This window comes from Carassius auratus, chromosome 4, assembly GCF_003368295.1.
Source record: "Carassius auratus strain Wakin chromosome 4, ASM336829v1, whole genome shotgun sequence".
NCBI classification, from domain to species: domain Eukaryota; kingdom Metazoa; phylum Chordata; class Actinopteri; order Cypriniformes; family Cyprinidae; genus Carassius; species Carassius auratus.
This window is the reverse complement of record NC_039246.1, coordinates 16,063,676-16,076,831: the sequence shown is the minus strand read 5'-3', so window position 1 is coordinate 16,076,831 and position 13,156 is coordinate 16,063,676. Positions and strand designations below refer to the sequence as shown.

General features: G+C 35.6%; 1 protein-coding gene and 1 pseudogene across 1 annotated transcript; one reads left to right on the top strand and one right to left on the bottom strand.

The window, feature by feature from the left end:
- Positions 1–7,495: 7,495 nt before the first annotated feature.
- On the bottom strand, positions 7,496–9,792 carry LOC113056710 (zinc finger protein 664-like; annotated as a pseudogene).
- Positions 9,793–10,501: 709 nt separating this feature from the next.
- LOC113060681 (aldose reductase-like) lies at positions 10,502–12,967 on the top strand. The gene is made up of 10 exons (XM_026229810.1): positions 10,502–10,783; positions 11,023–11,190; positions 11,466–11,582; positions 11,668–11,745; positions 11,823–11,945; positions 12,034–12,140; positions 12,217–12,298; positions 12,469–12,552; positions 12,665–12,747; positions 12,851–12,967. The coding sequence occupies exons 1-10, from the start codon at positions 10,721–10,723 to the stop codon at positions 12,891–12,893; spliced, it is 948 nt and encodes a 315-aa protein (XP_026085595.1). The 5' UTR covers positions 10,502–10,720; the 3' UTR covers positions 12,894–12,967.
- The last annotated feature ends 189 nt before the right edge of the window (positions 12,968–13,156 follow it).

Sequence of the window (13,156 nt, the reverse complement as noted above, 5' to 3'; positions counted from 1 at the left end):
TATTAAAATGTATTTAATGATCTGAATATTTTAAGTGAGACTGCCCTTTTCACGGCACTGTATGTCATGTTTACACTGCTCTGAAGCCATTGGTTGGCTTTTCTCGAAGTAGCAAAAAAGACTATTTTGATTTCAGTTTGTCCCAATAGAATCAAACACATCAGTTTAAACTGCAGTTAATATAAAATGTCTTCTTTCATACAGTATTTCAAGGTGAGGTCACAGTTACTGTTGTTCTGCAAATTTTGGCGGGTGAAATCCAGACATTTTAGGGTGAAATATCATGAGGGAGAAAAGTTTTCCAATGGAGATTTGGTTTGGATGCATATACTGTAAATATAAACTATTATAGACAATGGACCTTTGTTGTCCACAAAATTTTGCCGAAAATTTGCAAATAGATCCAAACCTTCAGACTGCTTCGGATTAAACGTGATTTGGAATTTTCTAATTCTGTTTTCCAAAAAGTGACATCATCAGTTTCAAATATTTTGTAAGATTTCAGGTATAATAAAAAAGAATGTTCTTTTATTGACCGTAAGAACCTGAAACTTGACTTCATGGAGTGTAAAGCTGGATAGTCAGATGCCTGTGGGTCACTTCATTGTAGAAATACTGCAGCATCATTTTTATCCCAATTGAACTTGTGCACTGAGTCGAAACCAACTAGACATAGGTAAAAGTAGCCACTGGTAGGCTGTGAGTATTCACCTGCAATAACACACAGCGTTGTGCTGAGTTGTGTTGTGTATAGATGAGAACTTGTTGTGATCTTGTTTATCTATTTAAGGTGAAACTAATAGTTTTCCCCTCGTGGAGGGAAGAGAGATGTGTTATGTTTGGATTAATAAGTTATAATGTTTATAAATTGCCTTACGGTAAATCTGTAGTACATGCCTAGCACCTTGTTCTGTGATAGTGGTTGGTACCTCAGTTGAAGTGTGATATGGCCATCCACCTGTTAAATTTCTCTGTTTTTATTATGGGGTTCGTGGGTGGGATGGGGGGCAGCAGAGTTGTAATTGCACTTGTTAACTTTTTACTGTTACAATCTGGGAGAAATAAAGATTTATCTTTTGCAGTGTTTTTGGGCGTCTGTCAGATCTCTAGCTATCTCGTCCTGATAAAAAGAAATAATATTAATTAAGCAAAGACACATTGATCAAAAGTGTAAGTAATATAACAAAACATTTATATTTCAAATAAGTGCTGTTCTTTTGAACTGCGTATTCATAAAATAATCCTGAAAAAATATATTATGTTTTGCACAAATATAAAAAATATAATATAAAAAATATAAATATAAATATATATATAAAAAAATTACTTTAAATTGCCATAAAATATAATAATATGAGTGTTTTCTGCATTTTTATTCAAATAAATGCATCCTTGGTGAGCATAAGAGACTACTAAAAAAATATATTACCTACCATTAAAATGGTAATAGCACTTTTTTTTTTTTTTTTTTTTTTTTTTTTGGAAATTTTGGTACAATAAGGTTCAGTTAGTTAATGCATTATGAATCATGAACTAACCATTAACATGAAAAAACATTTACGAATCTATAGGTTAAAATTAATTTTGCGTACACTAATACATTTTTAACATTTTAAGTTGTATGACATTTATGTATTATCAATGGGCATAAATTTATACAATTTAAACAATAGCACATTTATAAATTAGCAATAAACTAGAATAACAAATGCTTAATGCATCAACTAATGTTACAAATTTAACCCAATACTGTAAAGTGTTTAGTAAAGTCTCATCCATTGTGTCTCTTAGAACCGTTTTTTGCTACTGTGTCTTTAAGGCAGATATGTAAATATCCTGTCATATGTTTTTATAGTACAACAAGTGCAAAAATATCTCAAAGGAGAATTCAAACACTCCTTTAAACTTCTTTCACACGCCAGTCTGTCAAAGACGAGTGTGACCCAGCACTCTCCAAAGTTTCCCATCTCACCTTAGAACAGAGGTGCTGTTGATTACTTCTCCAGAGGAACGCCAGTAGCACCTGCCTCTGCCGGACTGGTGGAGGGGCTCCTCCTGCTCTAATTGGTTCCAGGGCTGGAAGTTTGTCTCTGAGGGAATAACACAGCTCAAATAAGTTTGTGCGACCAGCTATTTCTGAACTTACCGTCTGAACATAGAACCCTAGGCCACTAAAGTGGCACAGCCGCCGACTGACGCTTTTGGTAGACTGGCCCTGTCTGAGTGTTTGAAAGTGAAAGTTTCATCATTAAAGCCGGAGTGGTGTGAAATGTGGAGAAACACATGTGTGAAACTCAAAAAAAAGAAAGAAAGAAGAAGACAGATCTGAAGATTCATAATTGAAAAAAGAAGAAACAGAGGAAGGAAGTAAGACGGAGAAAGAGCAACAGACAATAATCTGATAATCACCTTCATTTGTCACTAGTTGTAGAAGCCTCGGAAACCGACCTCAACAACAAATCACAGAAACTGCATTAATCTATTATAGGGGTCTATTTATAGTCGTGCCGCCGTCTTGTGTCTGAGGGGAGACTGGAAGCCATTCTTTGGAGGGTGTGAAGTTAGCATTAAACGGATTAGCTCATTAAGCAGAGGCAGGGCTCTTTATGTATGCATTAAAACTTTATCATGCTCTCAGAAGAGCTATTAAATATCACAGAGCCCACTAGACACACGCTGAAGTTACATTCACCTCATATAGGCAATGACCCTCACGGGACTATGTTTGACCGCATGTGAATCCTTTCCTAAACTAATGACTTCCTAAAACAGAAATGCACTGTCTGCCCCAGTTTGAGTGTCATTAAAGTATCTTTCAGTGGTTTCCCTTAACAGCATGTCTCTTTATCTTTTCTGATACACATTTCCACAAATGGTTTTTCTTTTTTTTCACAGAGGATATTTGCTGTACCATTGCACACCTGTTCAAATGTATTTGGGATGCTCTCTGAACACATGCAACTAGGGCAACAATATACACTGCTGTTCAAATGTTTGGGATCAGTAAGATTTTTTATGTTTTTACTGATGTTTCCTGTGCTCATCAATTTATTTGAACAAAAATATTGAAAAAAACTGTTAATTTGTGAAATATTATTACAATTTAAAATAACAGTCTCTATTTTAATGTACTTTAAAATATAATTTATTCCTGTGATGCAAATCTGAATTTTTCAGCATCATTACTCCAGTCTTCAGTGTCACATGATCCTTCAGAAATCATTCTAATATGCTATAATATGATTTATTATCAATGTTGGGAACAGTTGTGCTGTTTCATGTTTTCTGGAACCAGTGATACATATTTCAGGATTATTTGATGAAGATACCAAATGTAAGAATTTTTTATATAATACATATTTATATATATATATATATATATATATAAAGAATTTATTAAAAATGGAAATCTTGTGTTACAATATACACTACTTTTTTAAGTAATAAATACTTTTGTTCAGAAAGGATGTGTTAAACGGATAAAAAGTGCTAGTAAAGACTCATATTGTAGAACAGACTTAAATTTTAAATAAATGCTGTTCTTTTTAATTTTTTATTCATAAAAGTATCCAGAAAAGAGTATCAGTTTCCAAAGATAAATACATAAATGAATTAGTATATTATAGTATATAGTATTTATAGTATATTAAATGAGAAAAACAATATTTGAAATTAAAATAATATCTCACAAACTTACATTTTTCTTTCTATATTTTGATCAAATAAATACAGCCTTGATGAGCACAAGAGACTCCATTAAAAAACATTAAAAATCTTACTGATCCCAAACTTTTGAACTGTAGTATTTTAGAGCAACCTGATTTGGGCTGTAAAAATACATTGATCTGATGCTAAAAATTACATGTTGCAAATTAATTAATTTTCTATATATTTCAAATAATTGATTTTAAGAAAGTTAATGCTGCTGTGTTCAAACTGCTTTATTTTAAAAGCAAATTAAGGAAACACTTTAGTATAGGGACCAATTCACATGCTTATTAGAATGCCTTTTATTAACACATTGTCTGTATATTCATACTTATAAAGCACATATTAACCATCCCTAATCTTACCCAATTCCTAAACTTAATACCTTACTATTAATGAGCAACAAATTAGGAGTTCATGGATAATAGCTAATGGTTTGTTAATAAGGAGAATTGGACCTTAAAATAAAGTATGACCTAAATTAACAGTTGCTTTCCTTCCCAAATTTTGAATTATTATTATGCATATTTTGGAATAATTGGAAAATATACATAGAAATGTTCTTTAACTAGCCTTCACTCATTCCTTTTGTGTTATACACCATTAATATGTGGCTTAAAACTGGTTTCTCCAAAATTATTTATTTATAAAGTCTTTCAAGACACTTGAATATACTGATTTCAAGAATTAAACTCAAATCAAATAATTGTCTGAACTAATATTTACACTCCTACATTTAATTTGTCCAGCAGTCAAGTGACTGATTGTGTCCCAAGCTAAAAAGATTCTGTGTCAAGGTGTGTTTGTGCCTCTCATTCATCAGATGTTCAGGTACTAACTACCACATGTTCTGTTTCCTGAGGCCCTCTTGAGCATGCCGAACGACTGCCAGGTCAGACAAATTCTGTTTTCTCCAATTAAAATCATTGTTATTCTGACTGCAGGAGCTGCGGTCTGCAGACCTCACTAGTAACTGCCACTATAAAGTTTACATATGCTTTGAATCAACAATAAGAATCTACATTTTTTCATGCAACTCAATTATATCTTCATTGCATATAAATAAATAATACACACACACATAAAGTACAGAAAGATTCAGACAGATTAAAAGCATGTATTTTAAAGTGGAGATTACTAGTTATGATAGTGCTTGAAGAACCAGATCTCTCTCACACACACCTTCACTTGTGTCATCACACATCTGTCTTCACTTCTTCAAACAAATCCCTGGAACACCAGATTCCAAAATCCGCTCTCTGAAACAAAGCAAAAACTCAAACAGGGAGCTGTTAGCTGTTCACACAGACTTATGGACTGAATGCTGCAGAGGTTTGGCAGATGAGGGAATCTGTCCTCGTCAGGGTCTCGGCCCTACGGAATTCAATCACCACTGGCTAATCTGGTTTATCTGGCTTGCATGGGCGCAAAGGCAATTTCCAGTTAATGGCATTAAGGGCTTACTTCAGCCAGGTAATTGATTGTTTGAGATGAGAGGGGAAATTAGATAACACAAATGGAGGGAGAGAGAACAGCGTCCTCGTGTTTGCCAAAGTTCTGTAAAGCTAAGTTAAGGACGAGAGTAAAATTACATTGGACAAACATTTAAATAGCCTTTTTGTCACTTAAAAATCCTGTATCCCTGTCTTTAATTGAACTCATTACACTGTAATAAAGAACTGTAGGCCTTTCAGAACTAATCAAACTCTTCTGCACTGTGATTAGTCGTACAATCAAAAGGATTTTAGCGCATCCTCATGCTCAACTGGAATGAAATCACATCAAATTGTATCTCTTACAGTCTTGGGTTTAATTAAAGGAAGAGTGCAATAAATAAATAAATGAATAAATAAAAACATACTCACCCTCAGGCCATCCCAGATGTAGATGAGTTTGTTTCTTCATTACAACAGATTTGGATGATTTATCATTTCATCACTTGCTTCACTTCAACGGATCCTCTGCAGTGAATGGGTGCCGCCAGAATGAGAGCCCAAGCAGCTGCTAAAAACATCACAATAAACTCCAGTACATCAGTTATCACCTTATAAAAAAGCTGCATGTTTGTAATCACAATCGACTTTAAGATTTGTATCCTCTATAGTGCTTTCCCCATGAAAAAGATAATAATAATCTTGTCTGAACCAGAAGATAAATATGCACAGATCAAGAACATCCAACATCCAAAACAGTTCTAAACATGTAAGTGATAAAAGAGGACAAATTAGAAAATCGATTTTTCACGGCAAGAAACATTATTATGGATTTTGGCCAAAAGCAGTGATTTAAAGTTGAAATGTATTGAATTGTTTCCTACAAACATTCAGCTGTTCACTTCACTAGACAGTATTTATGTACTGTATCTGTGTGGATTATTACTATGTTTTCATCAGCTGTGTTGGGACCTATCCATGGCAGAGGAACCAGTTATGTAATGTAATGCTAAATTTCTCCATCTGTTCCAATCAAGAAACTCATCTACATATTGGAGCCCCATTTATGGCCCTAACGTACAGCCTGAAAATACAGTTGATTGAAATAAAATCCTCTTTTGAAATAGACAATCACCAAAAAAGTATTTCAAAGTCATATGGATCGTTGTGCTTCTTGCATTAGTAAAGGACTCTGTCCCTCCTGCTGTAAGTGGAAGGTCAGTGCACAGCAGCTGGGCAGACGCCGGCCTCTCCTGTCCCAGCTGGAAACATTTACACAATAAATGGACCGAAGGACTCCAAATAACCACCCACAAGTGTCTGCCCTTTGCTGCTTTGTGTTCTAATATAGAATGTCTAATATAAAATCATATATATGTATTGATTTTATGTTTCTCTGAGTGGAGAAAAAAGGCAGGAATCTTCCTTTATTGGAGTCCAGTAATGACAGCTGTAGTAAACCCAAAGGAAGAAGAAGAAAAAATGCAGGGTAATGGAGCTTTCAAGCTTGTCAAAGGATGCAAATCTTTTGATTTGAAAAACCATTTAAGTATTCATCAAAGCAGTCCGAGAAACTTGAACTTACATTCCAATTATTCAAAAGCCATATCATTAACAGAAATGTCTAGATTTTCAGTCAGTAATGTCCAGTTGGTGGAAAAAGTCAGATCTTTTCAAAGAATCAATTGATCTGCTTTGGAAAATCAGTCTAAATGATTAATTTACCAATCAAATCTGGATGATCCACTTTCAATCGAGCTCACTGGAGGGAAAAAAAAGTATACTAAAATTAATGACAAAGCTATAGCATATGAATTCAGAAGGCTTAAAATACATTAATCACCTTCTGAATACGGTCTCCAGACCTAAAGTATAAAACTTAAATTTAATGCATTTTATTTTTCTGGGATTCTCAGAATCACAGGGTTCACTGCGCACTGAAATGCTTTTGATAAATGCTTTTGTTTTGTTTTGGTCATCAGCTAGAAATAAGCATTCCTCATTAACAGCAAGAAATAGGCATTCCTTTTGTTATTGTTGTTTGTTCATTTTTCTGTACTTTGTCATGTCTACTGTCATTAGTCAGTTTATTGCATTAAAGACAAAACAACAACAAGACATAAGAACAATGCTAAATACAACCACCAATTTTTTTGTTCATTTGTCTATTTTGTTTTATTATATCTTCTCCTATGCTACTTTGCTGATGGACCACAGACATGGGATTGAACCCAAATTAGATTCAATAAGCTATAGTTTGAGCATAACTTCAGTTTCAAAATCAACTGCTGTTAAATCTAATCGATAACTATATCCAGAGTCAGAAAGATGATGATAAAAAAAAAATGTAAATCTGTAAACACTGGAGCAACAGTGAACACGTGGAACGCGTTTTAATTGTGTTGGTGCCACCTGGCGGATGATGCAAGTAAGTAGTGCAGAGGAGAGGATTTGTTGTATATGATGTTGTTTAAACTTACACTGGAAAACTAATATGACAATCCAAAGCTTTCCAATTTACCTTCGAGGCACAGTCATGGCTCGTCTTTTAGATAAAATTAACTAATCTAGACTTCTATGTCGTTACGTCGCATTTTACTTTGGTGTTAGGTAATTTAACCCTTATATAATAATACATAAATAAAGATTATAATAAAAAAACGTTTATAGTTATTGTAATACGTAAAATTAAAACGTTTTACCATGTGTTTTTCAAGAAAATCCAACCGTTGTTATAAATCAACAGCGCATTTTTTTATTGGCCTCAGCCATAACACCAACACAAACTGTTCACCAAATGAACAGATATTAAACAGTTTGTTATCCACATCATTTTCACCTCTCGCCTGACTTTGGTACATTTTCACTTATTGTTGATATAAAACATAATTTGACTCACATTACAGGTTCCTGTGTGTATGAGAACAAATGTGAAAACAAAAAGTAAATAAATAAATATATAAATATATTAAGTTAAATGATTATGATGCCATTAATGAAGCATTAGACATCCTGCTTTCAGATCTCTTTTCCACGTGAGTCTGGAAGTGCACTCTCAGATGATATGACTGTTGAAATCTTTTCCCGCAATCCAAGCACTGGAAGGGTTTCTCTCCCGTGTGAATCCGCAGGTGTCTCTTAAGGCTGGAAGAACTGAAGAAACTCTTGTTACACTGAGAACACGAATAAGGCCGTATGCCTGTATGGTGCCTCGTGTGGACTTGCAAGTAGAAGGCTTGTGTGAAACTCTTTTTGCAGTCTGGGCATTGGAAAGGTTTATGTCCTGTGTGGTAGCACTGGTGTTTGAGCAACTTTCGGTTTATGCCGGGTCAAGCTGGCCTTGAACACAAATGGCTTGTCGCACAGAGTGCAATTAAAAGTTTTCTCTGTGTGGTGGCTGTCCGAGCGTGAACAAAGAGAGTTCTTTATATTAGAGTTCTTTCCACGTGGATTCTTTTTGGAGTGGGTCCTCTGGTGTTTGCCCAAAGCCCCTGGGTACAGAAAACCCTTCTCACAGACCATGCAATGGTATGGTTTCTCTTCCAAATGGATGTGCTGATGAGCCAAAAGAGCACCATGGTAAATGAAGCCCTTCCCACAGTTACAAATGAATGGTCTCTCTGGTTGATGGGTCAGCATGTGTCATTTGTATGAGGTTATGCAAATGAAGGTGGACTCATATTCGGTACACTTAAAGGGTCGTCCTTCTGTGTGGATTAGTTTGTGTCTGATTAGAGCTGCTTGACAGCTGAGCTACTTCCCGCAGGTGTTGCAGTGATGCACTGCTTCTTCAGGGTGGGTCTTGTGATGGTCTCTCATGGCACTGAGTGAACTGAAGGTCTCTACACAGTACAGACAGTCATAAGTTTGGGATTCTGGCTTTTTTGGTTAGTTTTGTTTTTCATTGTTCATTTGGTGATGTTAGGATGTGCTTCGCCACATGAGTCTATGGCGACGGAGGGCCTGGGAATGGGAGAAACTGCGGCCACATACAGATACAGGACAGAGGAAAGGATGCTCACCGGTGTGGGTGCGCTGGTGGGCTTTTAATAAGCATGGGAAGCGGTAGCTTTTGCCACAAATATGGCAGCTGTTGGGCAAAGAGGGGTCGACTGCAATCTCACTTCTCATAAACTTAGCGGAGTTGACTTTCTTTATGTGACTTCTGAGGTTTTCCTCCTGAGGGTGGCTGAATGGACACTGCAAGCATGAGAAGGTGTGAGAGGATCCATCTGCAAAAATAAACAATCATCAGCAGTAGTCATTCATTCATTTTTTTATATGTACCTCCATGGCATCTGTACATCAGAACCTCAAAATAAATAGAGGAGTGATTAGAAAGTGACTCACTTGTGTTATCTAAGGTGCAATCAGATGTGTCAGACTCCACAGGGTGACCCCAAAACCATTTGATAATAGCCTCAATGAATAGATGTGCTTGGTAAGATAAACACAAGTTAAGGTTGTGAAATGTCAAGTGTTATGCGACTCCTCAAAAACTTTATATATATTATGTAACATTAGTCATGTAACTGCTTTTCTTGAAGTCAAATCGCTCATTTATACTGTTCGGAATTTACCACGCGAGATTACATCACAGTCTCTGAACGTTATGGATTTGAGTAAACACAGAACAAAGCTCTGACGACATTACGAAATACGGTGTCAAAATAAAAGCTCGAGGCATCCGCTCCAATTAAACGAAAATAATAATAATAATAATAATAATAATAATAATAATAATAATAATAATAATAATAATAATAATAATAATAATAATAATAAAATAATGATGCTACAAGTGCTTCAGTGTTTTAAATAACAAACGAAGATGCTTTACTGCTATGATCATGACATTCAGATTATATGAATCAAAAACTGAAAAAACTCTTAAAACTGTCTGAAAGAAAGTTTTATATTGTAAAAAAAGAAATATTTGTAAATGTAGATGTATTTGTTGCAGTTATTACTGTAGATATATAATGTCATTCATGTTTAAAAAAAAGAAGAAGAAATCGTAAAAAAAATACTATTGTCTGAAATTGCTATTATTGTAAAATTAGTTTATTATGTTTAATAATAAAACTTATTGTCTTTCGAGATCTCCCTGTGGCTAGAAGGGAGCTAAAACCGGAAGCTACCAATACATTTAATTTTCTACTTATTAGATTGTGTTTAATTAACGTCTACGCCTGTTTTTATACAGTCTATTGTCTACACCTACCCGAACCCTAAACCTACCGCTTACAATAATGCAAAAAAAGTCGTTATTGTTATACAGTGTGACAAAAATTGCGCTGTATTGATGTGCGCATGCCCAGTATGTTTCCCTTGAATCCCTCTCATAGACAGTGATCCCTCTAGCCTGGGGGAAGTCTGCTTGATGCTGGAATGATGTTCACCTCTGCACCTCCTCCTAAGGGGTGTTTCCAGACCTGACCAATCGGATCCACTTACAAACCCACGTAATAGAAAAGCTTCAGAAGAAGAGGCTGCTGCTGCAGTGGAGGCTGTGGACGTGTGTGGACTAACAAGTGCTCTATATTAGGCCTAATAAGTGCTTTATATAAAAAGTCACCATGACATTTGTAACTCTTAATAATGGAGCTAAAATGCCAATTTTTGGACTGGGAACATGGAGGGTGAGTATTCACATTTTTTTTTTCTTCCTTGTGCAGTAGTTTCATTCTGGATGGTTTCAATCATAGCATTTGTTTTTTCTGCCGTTTTTTATTGTAGTGTGCCAACTGAACACCGGAAATAGTTCTATTACATATGAATTATTTTCACGTTCTATGTTTCATTTTTGAGATTTTAGCATATTTGCAATGTAGCCTACATTACATTAGATTTAATAGAAACATTCTGAAACCTGCTCCAGTCTGCTCCAGGTGAGGTCACAGAGGCTGTAAAGGCAGCCATCCTGGCCGGCTACCGCCACATCGATGGGGCTCATGTGTATGAAAATGAGAATGAAGTCGGGGATGGAGTAAATGCCATGATTAACCAAGGAGTGGTGAAGAGAGAGGAACTATTCATAGTCAGCAAGGTAGAAGCACATCTAAAAATTAGTATCTGAGGCACATGACAGGAGTCAAGGTCTCACAAGGCCAATCATGTGCCTCACACAAAATCAAACCATGTCACAGATCATGCACAAGGCATTTGTATAACATGCATTATTGTGTGTTATAATCCACTGTTACGTCATGCTTTGATTACTGAAATATATGTCATGGTTTAACACTTAAAATGTAGAAAAATGCTCAAGTACATTATTTGAAAGGAACTTTGGCCATTAACTACATCCTGCATTTTTTACAGCTTTGGTGCACTTACCATGAAAAACACTTGGTAAGAGGAGCCTGTGAAAAGACCCTAAGTGACCTAAAACTGGACTATGTTGATCTCTATTTAATGCACTTTCCCATGGGCACTAAGGTAGTACTAATAAGTATATAAATAATAATAAAATAAGAATTGCTTGTTTTTTCTGTGCATAATTAATGCAGATTTAATTCGTCAGCCTGGAAAAGAGTTGTTCCCAGTCGATAAGGATGGCCACGTAATTCCAGACAACAGCAACTTTCTAGAAACATGGGAGGTAATACATTAGAGATTTGTGTAACTGACATTTGATAGCTGATAAAAGAACAATTGCTGTAATGTCTTCTCACAAAGGCAATGGAGGAGTTAGTGGATGCTGGGTTGGTCAAGGCCATTGGTGTCTCCAACTTCAACCGGGATCAGATTGAGAGAATCCTCAATAAACCAGGACTCAAGTACAAACCTGCCAACAATCAGGTATTGTTGTTGGCAGTAAATCTGAAGAATTTAAAACGGATTAAGACCCGGTGCCAAAATCTTTCCAATAACTGCTTTTCACCTCCAGATCGAGTGCCATCCATATCTGACTCAGGAGAAGCTGATTAACTATTGTCAGTCCAAAGGCATCACAGTCACTGCATACAGTCCTCTGGGTTCTCCAACCAGACCATGGTATGTACTCTCATTCATTAGTTAATTAATAGTGAGATGGCTATAAATTACTTCATGTAGATTTGACTTTCTTTAGGGCACAGGCAGGTGAGCCATCACTGTTGGAGGACCCAAAGATCAAGGCCATTGCAGATAAGCATGGTAAAACCACAGCACAGGTAGGTGTAAACTTGAGTTTTTATTAGTTATGAAATGCTGACTAAAGTCACGTATCCAACAGCTTTGAAGTACAATGTTTTAATGTAAATTGACCCTTGCTAATATTTGCATTATTACAAATGCCTTCATTATATAACATTATATGCTAAGCAAGGAGCATTCTTTCCAGGTTCTAATCCGCTTCCACATGCAGAGGAATGTTGTGGTCATTCCCAAATCTGTAAACCCTAAGAGAATCAAAGAGAATTTCGAGGTATTTCCATTTGAATTAAACCATGTTCTACATGTTACAGAAGTACACCTGATATAAAAGAATAACCCAATCAGATTTGGTAAATGGTCAACATATACTTTTGTCCCTACAGGTATTTGATTTTGAACTGAGTAAGGACGAGATGAACACCATACTGAGTTTCAATAGAAACTGGAGAGCTTTTATGCTGGAATGGTGAGTCATCGTTATGCATATTGCAGTGAACTTTGTAACCATTTGTGTAGCATTAGGTCTCTAGAAGTGTTTACTTATTGCCTCTTTTTCCTTATTATTGCAGGGCTTCCAAGCATAAGGATTATCCATTGAATGCAGAATACTAAAGTGGTATTAATCCAGTTTCTAACTGCATCAGGGATAAATGAAGTATGTCAGTAATCTGCATGAAAGATATGAGCAAAACTACATTATCCACATTTATGCAAGTGTAATACTGTCATTTGAGGGTATGTGTGGTTAGTTTTAAGGAAATGTTCAAGTGAGCAGTTCAAGACACGAGAAACACATTTACAAACATATGCAGAGAGCTGTTGCAGAACTTTATTTTGATTTTTAAAAGCATACATCAATATATGTAAACAAGAGC